Raw genomic sequence first — 21455 nt, 5'->3', positions numbered from 1 at the left:
TTGCGGCCCCTTTTGATGGAGAAGAAGTTCGAGAAGCCCTCTTTCAAATGCATCCCACAAAATCTCCCGGCCCTGATGGTATGTCTGCTATTTTCTTCCAAGAATTCTGGAATATTGTTGGTAATGATGTGATCACAAATTCGTTGAATATCCTTAATAATGGAGGTGATATAGGTTCTATTAATCAGACTCATATTGTATTGATTCCGGAAAAAAAAGAGTGTGAGGCTTCTGTTGATTATAGACCTATTAGTTTGTGTAATGTGTTGTATAAGATAATTTCAAAAGTCCTAGCAAATAGGCTAAAAAAAGTTCTCCCTTCTATTATTAGTGAGTCACAGAGTGGTTTTGTTCCTGGAAGATTGATTACCGACAACATTTTAGTTGCATATGAATGTTTTCATTATTTGCGGAAGAAAAAGACTAGAAAAAAAGACTTTCTGGGTCTTAAGCTTGACATGAGTAAAGCTTATGACAGAGTTGAATGGGTTTTTCTGGAGAAGATGATGTCAAAGTTTGGCTTTCCGGAGGCTTTTGTGAATAATATTATGAGGTGTGTCTCTTCTGCTTCTTTTGATGTTCTTGTGAATGGGCAGCCTTCTAGAGTTTTCAAGCCAAGTAGAGGGCTCCGGCAGGGTGATCCTCTTTCTCCTTTCCTATTTATTATGTGTGCGGAGGGACTTTCTGCGCTTCTTCGGGATGCAGAAAGGAGAAACGTCATTCATGGGGTGAAAATTGGAAGACATGTGGAACCCATTACTCACCTTTTTTTTGCAGATGATAGTCTTTTGTTTGTCCGGGCAAATGAGGAAGAAACTGATAGAGTACTGGATATTCTTGCAACCTATGAGCTTGCTTCAGGGCAGAAATTGAATATGGAAAAATCGGAAGTGTCTTTTAGCCGAAATATTGATCATGAGAAGAAAAATACGCTTCAGATGAAGTTATCCTTTAAGGCTGTCGAAGGACATGATAAATATTTAGGTCTTCCAACTTACATTGGAGGGTCTAAAAAGCAGGTTTTTCAGAGTATTCAAGATAGAGTTTGGAAGAAGCTCAAGGGGTGGAAAGAAAACTATTTATCTCAAGCCGGTCGGGAAATTCTTATCAAATCGGTGGCCCAAGCGATTCCTATTTATTCTATGCAATGTTTCTCTATCCCATCGAGTATCTTAAATGAGGTAGAAAAAATGTGTAGGAATTTCTTTTGGGGCCAAAAAGGTGATGAACGAAAAACTTGTTGGGTGGCTTGGAACAAGCTTTATCGTTCAAAAAATAATGGGGGTTTGGGTTTTCGTAATCTGCAGCTTTTTAACAAAGCTATGTTAGCTAAACAAGCTTGGAGGATACTTACCAATGAGAAATCTTTGATGACTCGGGTTCTCAAAGGTAAGTATTTTCCCTCCTCGGATTTTTTTGGTGCTAGAGCTGTTGCGGGAATGAGTTTCACTTGGAGGTCAATCTCGAGTGTAAAAAATGTAATTGAAAGAGGGGCCAGGAAGATTATAGGAGGGGGACGTAGCATTAACATTTGGAAGGACCCATGGGTTCCAAATCTGCCTAACTTTCGCATTTTTTCGCCAATTGCTGATGGGGATAATGCTCCAACGTAACTGTAGTGAATGAGCTGTGGGAAAACAAGTGTTGGAATCGGAACTTGCTGCTTGAACTTTTTACTCAGAGAGAAGTGGATGATATTTGTTGCATTCCTATTCCTTTGTTTGAAGATAGTGATGAATGGAGCTGGCATTTCTCAAAGGATGGGCAATACAAAGTTAAAAGCGCCTATAACTTGTTAATTGAAGATGAAGAATTGGGCAGGGCAACATCCTCTGTAGAGATTACTCCGTTCAAATGGAAAAAAAATATGGAATGCTAAGCTACCTTCCAAGATCAAGTTGTTCGCGTGGAGGGCTATCAAAGAGGCTCTGCCTGTCAGATTGCGTCTGGGGGCTAGGGGAATGCAGGTAGACCTTTTGTGTCCGATGTGTGGTGAGCTAGAGGAGTCTACCATACATATGCTGCTGCTTTGCCCTTCGGTGAGGTTTATTTGGGAACATTCTGTTCTGAGGTTGGACACAATGAGAGACCAAGCTGACTCTTTGCGTGAATGGTGTGTAAAGGTCTATGGGAAGATTAATGAACCGAGGTGGTGGGATATTTTCTGGAGTTTGGCGTGGGGAGTGTGGCTGAAGCGCAATGCTTGGGTTTTTGAGAAAAAACGAAAGCTAGAGAGTGATTTAATCCATAAGGCTGTTGGTTTAGTGGGAGAGTATGCAGCAGCTTTGGAGAGATGTAATATTGCGTCTCCTGCTCTGCATTTGGGCTCTGTTTGGAAAGCCCCGCAAGTGGGTGTGCTGAAACTAAACACTGATGCCTCCTTCAAGGTTCAGCAGTGCCTCGGAGTGGGGGGTGTTCTAAGGGATGCTGTTGGTGATGTGCTCCTCGCATACTGTTCGTCAATCAAGGGTGGCTTTGATGTTGATATTGGGGAAGCTATTGCTATGAGGCAATGTCTTGTTATTGCTCTTGAGGCTGGGTTCAGAAACTTCGTGCTGGAAACCGACAACATTAATTTGTTTCATCATATGAAAAAAGGTATTACGCCACCGAATGCCTTTGGGAATGTTGTTAAGGATATATTACACTTGGGCAGGGAGTGTCTTTCTTGCTCTTTCTCTTTTGTCAGAAGGCTAGGAAATGGTGTAGCCCATGAACTTGCTTTGCTTAGTAGTAGTTTCAATGAGTTTCGTGTTTGGCTTGAAGAGTATCCCCCGGAATTACATGGGGCGATTTGTAATGATCTTGAAAACTTGTTGATTTAATAAAATTCTAAGCTTGATGGTTGTCAAAAAAAAAAAAAAAAGAGACCATAAAAGTAATGAAATTAAGTTAAATTGTACTTCTTATTTGCTAAACTGCTTCATATAGAGCTTACTAGATTAGGTCTCGTGCCATGCACGGTTATTTTAATTACTCCATATTTTCTTTTTATAAATTAATTTATGCATTTATGACATACAAAATAAAAAGTTAATAGTAGTATTTTGTAGAATAAACTATATTCCACCATAATTACTCCACCATAATTACAATTCTGTAAAAAGATTATTTATTTCCTTCTTAATCCATACTTAATTGGGAAATAACATCAGAAAGGTAAATATATTATTGTTTGTTTATTTTGTTAACAAAAAAAAACTTTTCTTTTAAATAACTTCTTTAAATAAAAATTTTCTAAATTAAAAAAAAAAAAAATTTCTAAGGACACACCAGGAGATGACACGTGTCATTGCTGGTGTGTCTTTTAGTATATAGTTATTGATTGATGATAAGAGTAATAAAATTAAGTTAGAGAGAATACACGTGAAAACTCAATAAAGACCATTTTTTTTTAACCTTTTAAAGGTAAGACTTGAATGAAAGAATGAATTGAATGGTTGGTCCCGTGTAATTGGACTGTTAGTTGAGACACTATACAATATACATCATGCAAAGCAATCAACCAACGAACCCTAAAATGGCCTAAACTAACATTCATCTCCATCCTCTCTTTAATCATGGATAATTACAACACTAATCAAATTGTATCGTTTTTACAAGAACTAAACACAGAATTAGAGCTTCTTCAAACCAAATCCCTTATATATTTAGGTGTAATAGACATCAATTCACCCCAAATCATCTCTCTTTTGGAGCTTGAAAACAGAGCATCCACCCTTTTTTCTCCTCGAGATTCAATCTACTCCAACCTTAATCACCTCAAAACCCTCACTAATAATCTCAGATCATGTCAAAGTTACACTCCTCGATCCTTCATTCAACGCCGCATGATTTCGTACCAAATCTATAGCATTGGTTTAATAATTCAGAAGGAGATTCAGCTCTGTGTTGACAAAGAAAATGTCAGAAACCTGATAAAAATACTCCAAGAACCAAGTGATGGTGAGGAGAAATTGAGAGCTCTTAATCAATTTATTGGTCGAATCTCAACTGGGTATGATTTAGAATTGCATTTGGTTAGTGAGAAGTTGTTTAATGACACAATTTTAAACATTATTTGGTTATTAAGCTCAAAAAATTTACAAAGAAGACTAATGGCAATGCACTGCCTCATCGAAATGGCGTATTACAGCACAAAGAAAGTACTCGAGTATATGATTAATGCTGGATTGGTTGAGAAGCTGGTGTTGTTACAAAGAGAAGAGTTTAGGAGTGATTTAAGTGAAGTAGTGGTTCAGATGGAGGAAGGAAAAGACATTGAATTATGTGTAGGTGATGATGATTTGGGAAGTGAAGAGGGTGAATCTTCGTCGAGTAATCCATTTTCCGGGTGCATTGCAAGGTTGGTCGTGCAAGTGGAGGTAGGAGAAGGGATGGAGAAGAGTGAAAAGAAGGAAATTAAGATGATGATACTGAGGAGAGTCAGGGCAGCCTGTGTTTCTGAGGCAGAAGCTGCTACTGTTATTGCTGAAGTTTTATGGGGTTCTCATCCTTGATAGCATTGATGGAAGAATTACTGAATTACTAAATTTACATTTCTACTATAACCTATGTAATTAAGAAGTCCAATGTTGTTGTAACAATGCTATGACGATAATCTATGTTTTGCAAGTTATCGTATTATTTTGAAGTATGCATCTATATTAGCATCTTACTGTCAATCATGGCTTGTTTATAGTTGTAGTACCTAAGCTAGTACAGCATGTACATCTACTAAAGTTTGCGAGCGAAATAACATACAGTACGGGTCTTGTAATTATAAAATACATAGTCTGATCTTGTTCTTTGTCTATGTCTTGTTTATAAAAGTAGTACCTAGCTTCTACTTCAGTATGTAGGCAAATTTACGTACAGTCTCGTAATCAGAAAATATATGCATCAGGTTGATGATGATAAAGAGTTATAATGAACAGCTCAAGCTAGTTAGAGATCAGATAGTTCTTCTTGTACATTAGGTAATACTACCATTGTATGAACACTGTAATGGGGTTCAATTTTAAATTTCTGTATCAATGAACAAATAACAAAGTGCTCTTAAAGTTTTATGTTGGGCTCTTGAGCCGTTAATTAAGATGAGAATCTAAGTTCTTATTACAGAAAAGCAGAATTATAACTCCCTAGAAGAAATTAAATTTGAGCAATTACCATAGATTGATTGTTTAGAAATTTCAATTATTCTGACGTCTATTATTGCAGCTATTGATGAGCACAAAATTGGTTAACAATAACCAAGTAACATGGCTCATAGCATAAGTGGTTATCATTACTATGTAAAACAACCTAATACGAATTCAGATAATAAGAAACGAAATTTCAATTCTTTGACAAATCCAAACAACCTAATATGCTAGTAGTAGAATTTAACAAATTGTAACAAAAACTGAAAATTCTAATCAATGTAATTAAACCCACAGATCACTTTCAACTGGAAGATAGTTCACAAATTTCCTCTGCTTGGTAAGGAGCCGTGTCCTAGCCTTGTTCAGGGCAGAACACGGCGACTTTACCATTCTCTTTTGAACATTCTTCTCTGCCGCACTAACATAAGGCAATAATAGATCATTGTCTTCCTTCTGCCTCTCAACTTCAGGCCGATAAAATTTCAGCACAACCTCCTCTCTTTCAGGTGTGTACTCATTATCATCGTCGCCATCATTAGCCTCATCACACGTTGTAGACTCGTACCATTCATGAAAATTTTCATTCGTTTTCAAATGACTCGCAAAACCCTCTTTTCCAAGAAATTTCTTCATACTCCTTACTTGTATAATCTCCCTAAAATCATCCAAACTTCCCTCAAAATTTCCAGCAATCTTTTCTTTCAATAAAACACATTCTTCCTCTGTCTCTAATTTCCTCGAAAACTTGTTAAACATATCGACATCAAACATTAAAGCCAAGGCATCCGTAACAGCCAAATAAACAGACTCACAATCATTATCTTCGAAATCTTCTCTTTTCAACAAACTTGATAACTGAGAAATACATTCTTTCCAATACTTGTTACTCAAATAATCGCCATTCACCACGGTTATCAAAAACGACCAAGTAGAAATCGTACTCGCCAAAACAGATCCAAGAGAACTAGACTTATGAACATAATCCCAAACGATCCGCATCACCTTCTCTACTTCCATCGAACTCCTCGAACCAAAGAACCCAACCATTCCTAAACACGCTATCAACTCTATAACCACGTCACCTTCATACTCCAAACTAACCAAAGCGCTAGCAAGTTTAGGAAAACACTGATGAAACAAGTCAGAAGATTTATCCTCGTTAACAAGATTAATAACAACGAGAGATATGATACGAACAGCGAGGCAAATCTCAGTCTTAGAAAACTTACTAGACCCAATTTTCTTAAAAGTAAGGCGATGCAGGCAACGGTGAGTTAATGTAACGTAATTTTTATCAACAAACTCGTGACGAGCGTTTGAAGATAAGAAGTGAACTAATGATGTTAGTGTTTTTTCCCTTAATGATCTTTGCTTGCTATCGAGTTGAATGGTGAAATCATAGGACTTGTTCTCCTTCTCAACTTGTTTTCGAGGTTCGGAGTTGTTCTCCTTCTCAACTTGCTTTCGATGTTGCCGTTTTCGCTCGACTGAACGAATGGTTGAGTAGCTCTTCATTGTTTTGTTGAAAGAGAAGATATGGAGATTGATGGGTTTTTCTGAAATACGAAGTATATAATAAAGATGGATAAAATCCTTCAAAAAAAATAAATAATAAAGATGGATAAAAAAAATAGGAAAGTTATAATTTTATGGAAATTTTATTCAATCCTTGTTTAAATAGGAGAGGAAGTTAGCAGCCGTAATTAATCAAACAACACGGTTAATTTGGAAATTGGAACTAGTTTGTATGAACATCGGTCTGTTATCATTAAAAAAAAAAATCTCATTAGTACTTTTTTTTCTTTTTAAATATTTTCCGTGTATATTTGTCTAAAATATATTATTATTATTATTATTATTATTATTATACTCGTAAATAATATCATAAGTCTATCAAAAAAAAATATCACATTGATATTCATAAAAAAAATATCACATTGATATATTTTATTTCCTATATATAAAATATAGTTCCTCAAAAAAAAAAATATATAAAATATATAGTAATGATATTTATTTTTTTTAGAAAATATATCACATTAAAATATTTTAATTCCAAAAATAGTTTGGTTTAAATTGAAATAACCCCAAAAGATGAACGCATGTGGTCGATCTGGTGATGTTGATATCATTTTCAATTCTTAATAAGCAGATCAATTGTTGATTAGCAGTAGCATAATCACACACCATCATCATTCATCAGACAGCGAAATCATGAAGAATGCCATTGCCAATCTGTCGGTTCATTTATTTTGTTATGCAATATAGAACAATTTATTAATATCTCCACACCCAACGCACCAACCTAAATTAACTGTTTTTCACGATTAATGTTAAACAATATATTTGCCAGTGAATTTCTATCCAATACGAATTGCTACTTCCTTTATACTTTTATTTTTTTTTTGCCTTGTTGCAAAAATATGGGTCGATCAAACTTTAAAATATTAGACCATAAAATACTCCTAATCTATCTATAAGAGACAAGCAATATAGTATTCATGTGCAAGTTTTGTTATATTCTTCTCATGGTATATTTAATTAATATTTAGTTTTTATAGTTTTTACATGTATAAAATAAAGAAAAACTCATTTTAATACACGTCAAGATGACCATAAAATATTAAATGGGCCAAAATATTAGGTATGGAGGGAGTATCAAGTAGAGTTTAGTATGTAGGAGAGGTAACTCACTATGAAAGTGTGATTAATGACTCTCCTAAACCCTTACCAACAAGCAGCACTTTGAGGGGGCGTTTGGTTCGCAAAGAGGTATAGGTTTGTAATCAGGAATAGGGTTAAGGTGGTATCGGGTTGGAAATTGAATACCATGTGTTTGGTTTAATTCTGGAATAGAATATCATCCCTTAATTTAATGTATTTGATACCTAAGTGAATGGAATGAGCCAAACCCACCCCCCCAAGGTTTCCAAACCCCATACCTCATGGGTTTGAGGTATGAGTTTAAAAATCACATTTTTGACAACCAACCATATGGTATGGGTTTTGGTCATTCTAAACCCATACCTCATACTCATAATCCGCGAACCAAACACATATGAAAGATGTGAATCGAAAAAATGAATGATGAAATACTAATAAATAGATTTAATACTATTTTCTTTTAATAGATTGAACTATAAAGTATTTTTCTATACAAATATATAATGATATGAATGTTAGTAATTGATAATACTCATTATAAAATACATTAGTAATGAGATGAATAATATTTAATACTAGTATAATTTAAGCTCCAATAATGTTACCATTATTATCCTAATAATTCTCTGTAATTTATTTTAATAATTTTAGCTTAGGTGATACATGCTTTTACGCCTTAAAAAATTAGAAACCATTTATCATGAAACCGAAAGAATTGTGTTTCAAAAAAAAAAAAAAAAAAAATGAAACCGAAAGAATTAGAGAAGATGAGTTGATTTTTGACTTTTTGAAGATGAATGAGAAAATTGTTTGAATATAACCATAAGATCATTAAGATGTTAACATTTTTAAACACGGAGTAAATACATATAAACCATGTGATAGAATAAGGAGTAAGTAAAACTAAACGTTTCCCAAAAATATTACGAGTAAGAAACAAAGAAAATAAAATCTTTATTTATTACTGTCATTAATTACCCCCTATCAAAATGGATTATAGTCAACTAAGTCAAAAAATCTTACACATAACAAGAGCGAAAACTAACTAGTAACAACCAAAAATTATTTTTTTTAGTGTTTCCCTCCTCTTCAATCTCTTTTATTCTTCCTTTTTCCTACAAAGGAAAAAAAAAATTCCCCACAATTCTGCTTGAAGCAACCCAACTCATCCTCAACAATAATAGATTAATCTAATTCTCAGATCTCATACCCTTTTCTGTGAATTTCAGCAACCAAAATTGCCCCATAAATTTTCTCAAAAAATCCCAGCTCAAATAGATCTCTTTGGGTGTTTCTTATTGATTAAGTTTTAGTGATTTTGGGGGGTTTCCATTGATTTTTTGAGATGAATATCAAGTATAATGCTGGTTTGTTTCTCATTGGAACTGTTGTTATCATTTGGGTCTCTTCTGCAGAAGTTACCCAGGTTAGTATTTAATTTGTTCAATTGAATAATTTGCTCTTTTTTAGGTTTTTATTACAAATTTTGGGCTGAATTGCTAAATATAATCATGGGTTGTTTTTATTTGGGTAATTTGTAACTGGTTTTACTGGTTAATGATATTTGGTTCATATTTTGATGTGGGTCTGTAATTCTGTATCTAATAGTTCAAAGTTGGAAGCTACTGTTGCATTTTTTTTGGATGCGTGTGTGTTAATTTTAGTAGAAATTCTGTTGAAAAATTGAGAATTGGAGTTGATATTTGGAAAAAATTTTGTTGTTATAATTTGCAAATGGTACATTTGTTATAATTGTTATTTACTGGAATTGGGGTTTATAATAGGAGATTAGGGAAAATTTTGCATTTGTGCAGAAATGACTCACCCAAATGCTTCATTTAAATAGATTTGTAACATAAAATATGATTGATTAGATGATGACTTTATTAAGATGGAGTTCCAAGTATACAATAAGGGATGGTGATTGACCAAAGATGACTGTTGAAATTAGAGAGAATCAGGTTGATTTCAGTCAATTGTTCGAGTCCGTATTGGGGTCTGATGAACTCTTTCGAACTCCAATACAATTACAACTTACCTGAAATATATTATATGTCTTCCATCCAATTAGACTGTATAGCCATGGTCATGTGGAAGTGGATATAATCCTTCAGCCAAGCCAAAGAGGATTGTTCTACTTATTTGTCCATTTGAATATAGTCACTCGGTCTAGAAATAATAATCACGTGCTATTTTGGGATGTCAGGAAAACACTCTCCTCTTTCAAATAATAGTTTGGTGAATATGGTATTCAGAAGATTCCTTTACTCCTTAGCTTAAAGGGAACAAAAAAGAGAATGTGAGAGTATGAAAGTATTATAATGGGTGTTTAAGTACGAACATGTTATATTGTTTACCATGGGAGGTGGCATAGTATGTAATTCTTCCTAGACCAGGGTGTATATTTTATGAGCATTTGTCACTTAGATGGAGTAATCTAGTCAATGAAGTAGAAACTTGCATGTATTGAATAGTATTCCAGTGGTGAAAACACATGACTTTCGTATAGGGTGGGTGTAAGATCAGTTATTGGGTAAAAGAGTCAGCATAAACCCCACTTAGATGGATCTGGAGATGAAATAGCTTTATGATTTCATTCTGGTATCTGAGATAGTTTTTTTGCAAATTTGGGTGACATTGTGATTAATGTATATCATTTGTGAACAATCTGAGGACTGCTTAAGAAAAAAAGGGCAGCCACATTGGCGTCCCCGCTAGGCGAGGGTCCGGGGAAGGGTCCCACCACAAGGGTGTATAAGGGGCAAGCCTTCCCTTGTCATTTTGACAAGAGGCCGCTCCTAGGACTTGAACCCGTGACCTCAAAAGTCACACAGCGACACCTTAACCAGTGCGCCAAGGCTCCCCTTCTGTGGACTGCTTAAGAATAGGGAAACAATTAGCAAGTAGCAACAAAGTATATATACTTTATTTATATGATCATTAAACGATGTTTACTGGGTGTTGGAAATGAGAGTTTGTGACCACACGAGTTCAATGATTTAGTTTTGGTTTTCATCTTGAGCGTTACCGATCCCCTTTATTGTGATATTTCTGATAAAGATGAAGAGAGCATCACTATTGGAAACTGCAGGGTTGTTGGGGCCTTGGGGAGAGAGAGGGGCTGGTGCAATGCCTTAAAATGAAGGTAGATAATAGAATGACAGTAGAAAAACCTTGGTGCTTAATAGACTGTTACAAGACTAAAGAAAATTACAGAGACACCTTATTGTGGGGTGTACTCTGTTCAGTTTGTTATATTGCGATTAACTATCTCAGCAGCCTCAACTAATTCATATTCCTTGCCCTGAGAGTGTATGCAAGTCATGTATTTAAGCTATGCTCTGAATTGGAGTTTTACATGTGAAGATACAGCTTACATCTATGACTATTTTTCAGCTTTGCATAATTGTATCTGTTTTTTTGCTTCAAAATTACTTTTTTCTTGATTGTGTGCCAACATGATTGAGGCATATGTTTGTCCATAGTCTTCCATACCTTGTCTAACGCCTGACAAATATCTTCCATGCAGGACATATATAATGCATATAGACAGCCATTTGCAGTGACATATCTTGGGGCATCTCTAATGGTGGTTTACCTTCCCATATCCTATATTAAAGATTGGATTTATCGGAAAATGAAGAATTGCTCATCAAGGAATGGGAAACTTGCTGAAACTGTGAAAGATTCTGTGGACATACTTGATTCTCCTCTTAAATACGTTGAGCAGAAAATCTGTGCAATGGAACTGGAAGGGACTCCCATTAAAAAAAACTGTGACTTGAACCTTTCTGTGGGAGAAGAAAAACCTCTTCTTAATGACGGTTTGAGGAAGCCTGAGAGGGAGCTCAGCAAATGGGAAATTGTTAGATATGGATTATACCTTGCCCCTCTTTGGTTTGCAGTTGAGGTAACTAAACTTCAGATTTTTGTCTATTAATATTTCTTTTTTGTTCGGATAATCTATTCTTGTCTACTTTTTTGTTGATCCATTTAATTGTTATAAGTTTGTTGCTTGAACAGTTAAATCTTTTGCTTTTTCTCTGTTATCTGTGCTTCTTCGAGTATTTCTTTCTTGGATTGCTTTGAATTCTGTTTGTGTTTTGCATTCAATCATATATATTCTGCTGATTTTGGTTAACTGGTTATGCTTTAATATAATGAGTTTTAGATTAAGGATCCAAACCTTGACAATTTTTCATGATATTTATGTTCACGTTCCACAATTGGTTACAACTTACAAGTAATTGGTGTTCCAAAAGTATGCTTAACAAATTATTTAGTGTGATTGTATGTGGAGTATGAAGAAGTGGTGGTTTAATGGCTAAATGGTTCAGGAATAATGTTTTATGTAGAGAAGGAATTTCTTTTAAAAAGTCTTGATTTAGGTTACAGATGATTTTCTTTGGACAAGAACTATATCAAAAGTTCTGGTAGATTTGAATTTGCCGTTGTAAGCTTGAAACTCAGCAGGTTGAGGTTGCACTGTGGAAGGGAATCCTGTTTGCTAATACATCTCATCTGTTCTCTTGATCTGCTTTGTACAGCAAAATTTATGACACGAAAATTTAATTTCCTGTAGTATCTCTCAAATGCTGCCTTGGCACGTACCAGTGTTGCAAGTACGACAGTCTTATCCTCAACCTCTGGACTTTTTACTCTTTTCATTGGAGTGCTCCTTGGAGAGGATTCATTGAACATGGCCAAGGTTGTTGCTGTATTTGTTAGCATGGCCGGTGTCGTCATGACTACTTTGGGGAAAACTTGGGCCTCAGATGAGTCGGAACTTAGTAGTTCAAGGTAAATCTTCTGAAGTGTCTGTGATTTTGTCATTTCTATTAAGTACACCGGTAATGTGTCAGGTGGTATGCTACAGGATGATCCACTTTACTTCTGTTTCAGCTCCATCCCCATTTGTCTAGTGTACAGGAGCACAATAAAAGAGTACTTATCTTTGAAAAATCCATTATGTCAAGTTAGTATTATCTTGGTTGCACAATATGAAAATTTTTGGTTGCAATTTATATCAATTAGCAACTGTTTACACAAGTTATTGTCTTGCATGTTCATTGCCATTCATCAGTTTAGAATGTAATTCTAAAAGTAGTATACTATAGTTTAAGACTAATTGTTCCTCTATTGTTTATGGACCATTTTACTTTGTCAATAGTTGACTTGCCATTATTTCCCCATAAGCTTTTTTTTAATCACTGTGGCTATATAGTAAACTGTGCGATTAATGTTATCACATTTAGGCCATAGAAATGTGGAGAATCAATTTAAGAATTAAATCTCAAGCTGGTGTGGAGCGTAAGCTATCATGTAAATTAGTTAGGGAGGTAATTATGTCACCTGACAAATTGGAGTGGCGTATACTCCTTTATGTGGGCATTTGGTTCCTCCACCAAGTTTTAACAACCTCCATCACCACCTTTAGAAGCCGCCTAATTGATTCGTGTAACCCCATATGGCCATATTTCATTCCTCTCACTCCAAGCATAGCCTTATATAGAATTTCTAGTTTAGATGCTAGTTTGGCATAGCAACAAGCAGGCATTTGCATAGGTTATGATGTAACATCTCTTTAGCTGAAGCCCAAAGTATGCTATTCACATTCTGGCATCTACTAGGATACCTCATGCTGCTTCTTGGTGTTCTTCTCAATGTTTGTGATTTAGGTTACTGTTTGACAATTCAAAATTTAAAAATTTTTTCCAGCGATGGTCAACGTTCACTTGTGGGGGATCTTTTTGGGCTTCTCTCAGCTATGTCATATGGGCTTTTCACTGGTAAGATACTACATTTAAAACTTCAATTTGTTACTGTTAGCACCCTGCGGTGACGCCCCCTGCAATGCTTAGAATCCTATTAATTTTGCAGTGCTACTGAAAAAGTTTGCCGGTGAGGAAGAAGGAAAAGTGGATGTTCAGAAACTTTTTGGATACATTGGTTTCTTTACTCTAATAGCCCTTTGGTGGCTTGGTAAGTGATTTTTCTTTGATTTTTCAAGTGATTCTGGAACAAAGGGTAAAAATTGTGATAAAAATGCTAGTGCAGTGCTGATTAACTGTTTCTGATTCTCTTTGCTTGCTTAAGTATGTGATTTTCTTCCATGTGCCTTGTGAGGAGCTATATTTTATTTCCCTGTTTGGTTGAATGACAGCTATTCTGCTATTTGTCTTTCAGTGTGGCCATTGACGATTTTAGGGATTGAACCAAAGTTCACTATTCCTCACTCTGCTAAAACAGACGAGGTTGTTCTTGCAAATGGACTGATTGGAAGCGTTCTATCTGATTACTTTTGGTATGAAGTCCTTTTCCAAATCTTTCTAATAAATGGTTCATTTTTTCAGTTAACTCTTAACATACTATTTCACCTATTTCTTATCAGGGCATTATCTGTTGTATGGACAACTCCTCTGGTTGCAACTTTGGGTATGTCGCTTACGATCCCTCTTGCAATGTTGGCTGATATGATTATACATGGTCGGCATTATTCCATAGTCTATGTTCTTGGCTCTATCCAGGTAACTTCATCAATTTAGATTCAAATTTAATTTATTGTACATAGTAAGAAATATGATTGACAAGATAATTTTCATATCCAATTACTGACAAAGAGAGTTGTTTCTGCTTACTTTACTTATTGAGTTTGCCAACTTATTAAATGAGTTTAATAAATACATTAGTTGTGCATAAAGTCCTTATGAGTTGAGTCTCACACTTCCTATTCTCTACTGAAATGGTGGTTGTGTTTCTTAATGTCTGCCTCTTTTTTCTAATGGTCTTGTTTGTGGTACTACTAAGAGTATAGTAGTATACTGTTGGATGATACCCTTACTAAAATCTGGCCGATGTTCTGATAATTATTTCCACTGACAGCCCTTTTGGTGTTAATTTGACATAATTGCCTCATCTGAATGCCCAGTTTATGCATCTCCGCTTACATAGATGCAGTTTTCCTTCATTTCTTACTAGAGTTCCTACTACCTCAAAAGTCAAAATACGAGCTTCTTTGGCAAAAAAAAAAAAAAAAAAAAAAAAAAAAAAAAAAAAAATTACAAATGGAGATGCTTTATCATGGACATTTATGTAGGATAATTTGTACCAGAACATAATTTTATTGTCATGCTGCTAATCATCAATGTGTACCAAATCAAACCGTAAATGCCTAGGCTTAGATGATTTGGTGTTCTTCAAATACTCATACTTCTTTCTCCTTCATGTTGGGATTCCAAATCTCCTGTTAAAAACATTTGTAGGCATGCATTGTTTTGAGGGTTTACAATTTTCAATCAATATTGCTTTAACATGTTCATGGGAACGCTCAACATTTCAGGTATTTGGCGGATTTGTAATTGCTAATCTTTCAGATTGGTGCTCGAAGAAGCTGGGTTTATAACCTTGCCGGAACTACACTTAACTGAGTATCATATTCTTTTTTCTCGTCATCAGCTTTGCTCTTTGGGCGAGAAGTGTCATAAAAAAAGGAGCGTGAACTCCCAAGGGGTAAACGACATTTGCACAGAATATAAAAGAGCAAAATAATGTAATCTAAATCATGTCTTGGTGAAATATGAATAATGATAGTCAGAAGGTTAGTTATCAACAAGAAAGAAAGAAAAAAAAAAATCAGTTTTTGTATGGGTGTTGCAGTTGCACCCTCTGTGTATATATACTTTGATATTGTATTGATCTGAAATAAAAATTTAAGTCAATTTTGTTTCAAAGTCACTGTGAAGTTTGATTTTCACCTCCCACTTTCAGAGTTTCAGGGTCCAAATTTGGCATCCCAAGCACAATATATGGGCCAAAAAGGCCCCTTACTATTAGTCCCTAATTATCTTAACAGTAAGAGTAAACCCTAAAGAAGCGTGATCACTATCACAACTCACAAGATTCACAACATCAAAAGGACTTTTTTTTCCCTTTTTTTTTTCTTTTTTTTTTTTTTTTTTGCTTTTTTAACCAACTTTAGAAAATAGGGTAATGAAATATACAAACCTTGTACAAAAGTTTTTAATGCACTTCCTATTGTGATATGGAATACGGTTTGGAAATAGTATTACTAATCCTTGACTATGTTTATAATACCCTTTTCTAGTTTCTTATTAAAAGTCGTTCGGTTGTATATATCACTTTCCTATAAACTTACTCTATATCTCAAAATTTTCAATAATTTGTCAAAGTATACTTTCATTTCTACCTAAGTTTTAATAGAGAGTAATGTAAAATCAAATACGGAGTATATTATTAAATATATGCATTGACAATTGTACTAAATAAAATGTTGTAATTTCTAGGCAACAGAGGAGTAGAGGACGCACGAGACTCTCTATGTTTCTGATTAATCACAACACGTTGACTATTACACTACTTATCATGTCTACAACAAAATAATAATCGAAATTTAATAAAACATTGTTGAATTATCATTTGTAGTGTATATTTTTGAAATATTACTATGTATATTCAATTTACTAAAAGATGTTACTCGTGTAACCAAATGACCAAAGTTGTGTAATGCGAAAGTAAAATGTTGCGATTAATCTAATTACACTATTACATCAATTTAATTGAGAGTGATTCCCTCAACAACAACAAAAAAAAAAAAAAAAAAAAAAAAAAAACTAATTGAGAGTGATTAAAATTAATGACACCTAAGTGCCAATTACTAAATTACTATACAGCCCTTTGCCTATTCAGTCTTCACCAAAGGTTTTAAAGTAAAATGAGCATATCGACTTAAATTAAAAGCGGATTCACTGCTTCGAACTCTTCTGCTATGGCGACGATAAGCAGATCCAATCTTCTTCTTTCTCTTTCTCTAACGCTTTGTTTCTGCGTTCTTCTGCCAACAACTCTCGCATTCTCATCTGGGTAGGTCTAATTATCCTTCCAATTTTATTATTTGTATAGTTATTTTTTTGAACTAAATTGGCAAATTATTGAGATCTACATCAATTTAATTTCTGGGAATTTGATGATTACTTTGATTTTTCAGGCTGAATGATGGTTTCACTATCAATGGTCGTGTAAAAATCCCAAGTACGATTTTCCTGACCCCTTTTTTTTTTTTTTTTTTTTGCTATTTAGTTGTTAGATATATGTTTTCTGTTATGAATGTTTTTAATTGAGTATTTATGTCAATAATTAATGTACAGTTTGCTAGTTTCTTAAATTGAAAGACTGGTTTTAATGTGGGTTTGAATCTGATTATGGAAACAATCATAGCACAACAGACTATAGGTTGACCTATATGAATTATAATTGAAGACATTGTTGTTGATTTTTGAATTACTTGAAGCTTTTGAATATTGTAAGATGAGATAATTTTGTCTATATGTTTTACTGATCCATTCAACATCATTCGAATTTCTCCATGTATTGTGTAGTGTGGCCGTGGGCTGGTGGGCTAACTGGGTAGCTTATTTGGTTGGAGTTAGTGTCTTTGGATTAATTTGACATCTCGTATCTCGCGGTAGGTCGATGTCTTGTTGATGGGTGTTAGACTGTTAGCATTGGGTTGATGTATAAGGCTGGTGACTCTCGTCTTTTGATGAAATCTAGTGAAATGATAACCAAACTAGCTATGGTATTTGTGGCAATATTGATACTTATTGTGAAGAGAGGTTGAGAAGTCAAAGCTCTCTTATTTTTGAGATTCAAGAATGATTCCCGATAGTAGCTTTCTTTGGAAAAATTTGTACCTGGTAATAGGTATTAAAAAAGTATGCATAATATGGTAAAGGAATGTAATGTGGAATATGTATGAACTATGAAAGATGTTTTAATCGGTGCTAATACTAAGGGAACAAAGTGATTGTTCAATCCTATATAGGATTTTGCTTAAAAGTGATGAAGAGCTCAGCTTTAGAGGTCTGATGCGAAAGTATTTATCAAATGTATATGCGAAAGTGTGAAACTAACTAAGAATTGGATATAAGGAGAAGCTACATGGCATCATATTTATCAAATGTGGGAAGTTATTGGTCATTATTCTGTCATTTTCATTTTTAATAGGACAGAGTGATTGAGATTTCCTGATTTAAAATGGGTGAGTGACATGACACACATTGTTGCTTGTATGTGAAAGCTATGTTATAGTATACATAACTACATAGTTATGTCAACAACTAAAATTATTGCTTTCAACTTTATACACTAGGATCACATCCCCATATCCTATTACTTTTTGCTGTGCTGATGATGCTTTCTTTGCATAATGTTATGGTTCATGTTGACGAAAAAATCCAACAAACTGAACTATATCTTTCCTTGCAGATTTTGGGACTAGAGATTTTGGTTTGCCTGCAAAGACTTCAAATATCAAGGTGATACTCAATGGCGGTCAAAGGGTTACATTTTTGAGGCCTGATGGATATTTTTCATTGTATCCTACCATGTAGATCCTATAATTTTAAATTTTTTGTTTATTTGTTTATTTTGAATACAGTCTATTTCATTATAAGACTTCATATAAATCTGTAGGGATAGGGCCATTCCTTTTGGATGGTCTTAATTTGACAACCTTTTGCCAATCCTCAATGTCTTGCTTGAATTGTGATTCATACATATGCTAATGGATGAAGAATAAATATCATTTACTTCTTGATTGTCTCTTGCTCTATAAGTTATTCCTTGACTATGCTTAAAGCCATAACGTTCCAGCTGGCACACATCTAATTGAAGTGGCTGCAACTGGTTATTTCTTTTCACCGGTATGTCTATTTTATGGGTTTTTTTTTATTTTTTTTGGGAGGTCAGGTAATTACTGTTTAGTATTTTCCATGTTCTTTGTGTAGGTTTGTGTTGATGTTAGTGCTAGAAACCCTGGAAAAGTCCAGGCTGCATTGACGGAAACCAGAAGAGGGTTATCTGAGTTGTCTTTGGAGCCTTTGAGGGAGGAATACTATTATGAGGTAAGCCATGAACTTGTCTTGTTCATCACAGAGTATCATTCTATCCAACAGTAAATTTCACACAATTGTTTCATGCTTTGCTAACCACAGAAAAGGGAACCTTTCTCACCCCTGTCTCTAGTGAAGAGCCCTATGGGTCTTATGGTTGGCTTTATGCTTCTTGTTGTTTTCGTGATGCCCAAACTAATGGAAAACATGGGTAACTGCTCTGAACTCTTAAATTAGTTAACTTTCTTCTTGCTTACATAGAATTGCATCTATTTGTGAATTGTGACTGCACCACCTGCTAATATTGTGTATCCAAGAAATAACAAAAGCAAATACCTAAAAGTATCCTGGAGAGGATTGTCAAGGAGAATCCATGCCACCATTTGCTATATAGCCAGAAAACTACTTCCTAACCAACTTACAAATATTTTCTTCTGAGCAACCTGTATAAATGTGTAAATGCATCTTCTTTACAGTGGCCTTGTTTGGTAATTGGCTTTTAGTTGGCTTTTTGGTTGGCTTTTGGCTTTTGGCTTTTTCTTTTGGTCAAACAGCCAAAATACTTGTTTGGTAAATGGCTTTTCAGCTAGGTGAAAAAGCCGGCTTTTCCGCCAAAAACAAAAAGCTAGTGTTACTAGCTTTTTGGTTTTGGCTTTTGGCTTTTCATTAAACAAATTACTTTTTATCCTTAATTATTAATTAATAATTAATAATTAATAATTAATAATTAATAATTAATAATTAATAATTAATAATTAATAATTAATAATTAATAATTAATAATTAATAATTAATAATTAATAATTAATAATTAATAATTAATAATTAATAATTAATAATTAATAATTAATAATTAATAATTAATAATTAATAATTAATAATTAATAATTAATAATTAATAATTAATAATTAATAATTAATAATTAATAATTAATAATTAATAATTAATAATTAATAATTAATAATTAATAATTAATAATTAATAATTAATAATTAATAATTAATAATTAATAATTAATAATTAATAATTAATAATTAATAATTAATAATTAATAATTAATAATTAATAATTAATAATTAATAATTAATAATTAATAATTAATTATTAATAATTAATAATTAATAATTAATAATTAATAATTAATTAATAATAATTAATAATTAATAATTATCAATCAATAATTAGTAATTAATAATTAATAATTATCAACCAATAATTAGTAATTAATAATTGGTAATTAATTAATAATTAATTATTAATTTGTAATTAGTAATTGATAATTGATAATTAATAATCAGTAATTAATAATTAATAATTAATAATTAATAATCAGTAATTAATAATTAATTATTAATAATTAGTAATTAGTAATTAATAATAAGTAATCAGTAATTAATAATTAGTAATTAATAATTTATAAATAGTAATTAATAATCAATAATCAATATTTAATAATTTATAATTAGTAATTCATAATCAATACCTATTAATTAATAATTTATAATTAGTAATTAAAAATTAGTAATTAATAATTTGTAATTAGTAATTAATAATCTATTATTAGTAATTAATAATTAATAATTATTATTTAATAATTAGTAAATAAGCAGTTATAAGTACTTAAAAATTAATAGTTAGTACTCCGTAATTAGTAATTATTAGTACTTAATTATTAATAACTAGTAATTAACAATTGTTAGTAATATGTAATTAATATTAAGTGCTTAATAATTAGTAATTAGTACTTAATAACTAGTAGTTTATAATTAATAATAAGTAATTATAAATTAGTAGTTAATATTTTGTATTAGTAATTAATAATTAATAATTAATAATACTGATAATAAATGTATAAGAATACATAATAATGCCCTTTAAGGTTGTTTTGCATAGTTACAGCCAATATCTAACAGCTGATTTTACCAAACATGTTTACATACAATAAATAGTCAAACAGCCACTACAAACAGCCAATACTAACAACCAGTCAAACAAGCCAAGTTAAACAGCCAGCGGCCAACAGCCAATAGCCAATTGCCAAACAAGGCCAGTATATATTTGAACTTATCATACACTTTGACTCTACTTTCAGTTTGGCTTTTGCTTTATGGAGCCTCTTTCAGTATATAATGTATGTTGTATCCCTGACAGATCCTGAGGAAATGAGACAAGCTCAAGAGCAAATGAGGAGTCAAGGTGGACCATTGGCAAGCTTGTTAGGTGGTGGTGCTGCTGCTCCAAGAAACTGACGTGCCAAGGTTTAGACTTGTGGGACTCAATCTTACATATTTGACGATACTAGCATAAAGTGGTCTAAACTTTTAATTAACTCTAAAGTCATCGTTTTAAGATGCTAAATTTATACAATATTTAGACTTCATTCAGATTTTTTTGCTGTATATGTAATTTTTCTTAGGTTCAATAATTTTAACATTAATTGCACCAATCCATGTATGTTAGGTTCCCTATTGCGTAACCAATAATTCCCTCCTCCCTTCCTCAGTTGCTTTTTTGCAAACAAGTGGCCTTTATATTTTTGTAATGAGACATGCAGTCAAATTGATTTGATCAATCTTAAGGTTAATCGGATAAAATGCTAAGTGATATGTATGAATAAACCAACCTATGTTACGGAGTACCATATAACCTAACCTGATATCAACTTGACAACTTGTAAACCTAATTTAACTGCTCTACTTGGTTTACTTGGGTTTAGGGTTAACAAGCCTTTTAGGCTTTTCTTGATTTATTTGACTT

At 33.2% G+C, this 21455-nt stretch overlaps 4 protein-coding genes across 4 annotated transcripts; 3 read left to right on the top strand and 1 right to left on the bottom strand.

The window, feature by feature from the left end:
- The first annotated feature begins 1985 nt into the window (after positions 1 to 1985).
- LOC145596054 (uncharacterized) lies at positions 1986 to 2825 on the top strand. Its single transcript, XM_081652485.1, has one exon. The coding sequence runs from the start codon at positions 1986 to 1988 to the stop codon at positions 2823 to 2825; it is 840 nt and encodes a 279-aa protein (XP_081508611.1).
- A 2580-nt stretch (positions 2826 to 5405) lies between these two features.
- On the bottom strand, positions 5406 to 6638 carry LOC145596053 (uncharacterized). Its single transcript, XM_081652484.1, has one exon. It carries the CDS (start codon positions 6636 to 6638, stop codon positions 5406 to 5408), a length of 1233 nt encoding a protein of 410 aa, XP_081508610.1.
- Positions 6639 to 8848: 2210 nt separating this feature from the next.
- On the top strand, positions 8849 to 15517 carry LOC145594763 (putative vacuolar membrane protein YML018C). The gene is made up of 8 exons (XM_081651098.1): positions 8849 to 9213; positions 11317 to 11697; positions 12370 to 12587; positions 13506 to 13576; positions 13668 to 13769; positions 13974 to 14091; positions 14179 to 14314; positions 15127 to 15517. Exons 1-8 carry the CDS (start codon positions 9133 to 9135, stop codon positions 15187 to 15189), a joined length of 1170 nt encoding a protein of 389 aa, XP_081507224.1. The 5' UTR covers positions 8849 to 9132; the 3' UTR covers positions 15190 to 15517.
- A 1010-nt stretch (positions 15518 to 16527) lies between these two features.
- On the top strand, positions 16528 to 21276 carry LOC145594962 (ER membrane protein complex subunit 7 homolog). The gene is made up of 7 exons (XM_081651313.1): positions 16528 to 16667; positions 16792 to 16835; positions 18072 to 18180; positions 18445 to 18508; positions 18593 to 18709; positions 18800 to 18908; positions 20850 to 21276. The coding sequence occupies exons 1-7, from the start codon at positions 16573 to 16575 to the stop codon at positions 20945 to 20947; spliced, it is 636 nt and encodes a 211-aa protein (XP_081507439.1). The 5' UTR covers positions 16528 to 16572; the 3' UTR covers positions 20948 to 21276.
- The last annotated feature ends 179 nt before the right edge of the window (positions 21277 to 21455 follow it).

Source organism: Chenopodium album, chromosome 19 (genome assembly GCF_948465745.1).
Source record: "Chenopodium album chromosome 19, dcCheAlbu1.1, whole genome shotgun sequence".
Taxonomy (NCBI): domain Eukaryota; kingdom Viridiplantae; phylum Streptophyta; class Magnoliopsida; order Caryophyllales; family Amaranthaceae; genus Chenopodium; species Chenopodium album.
Note: the sequence above shows the minus strand (reverse complement) of the source record. Positions and strands in the feature narration are given on the sequence as shown.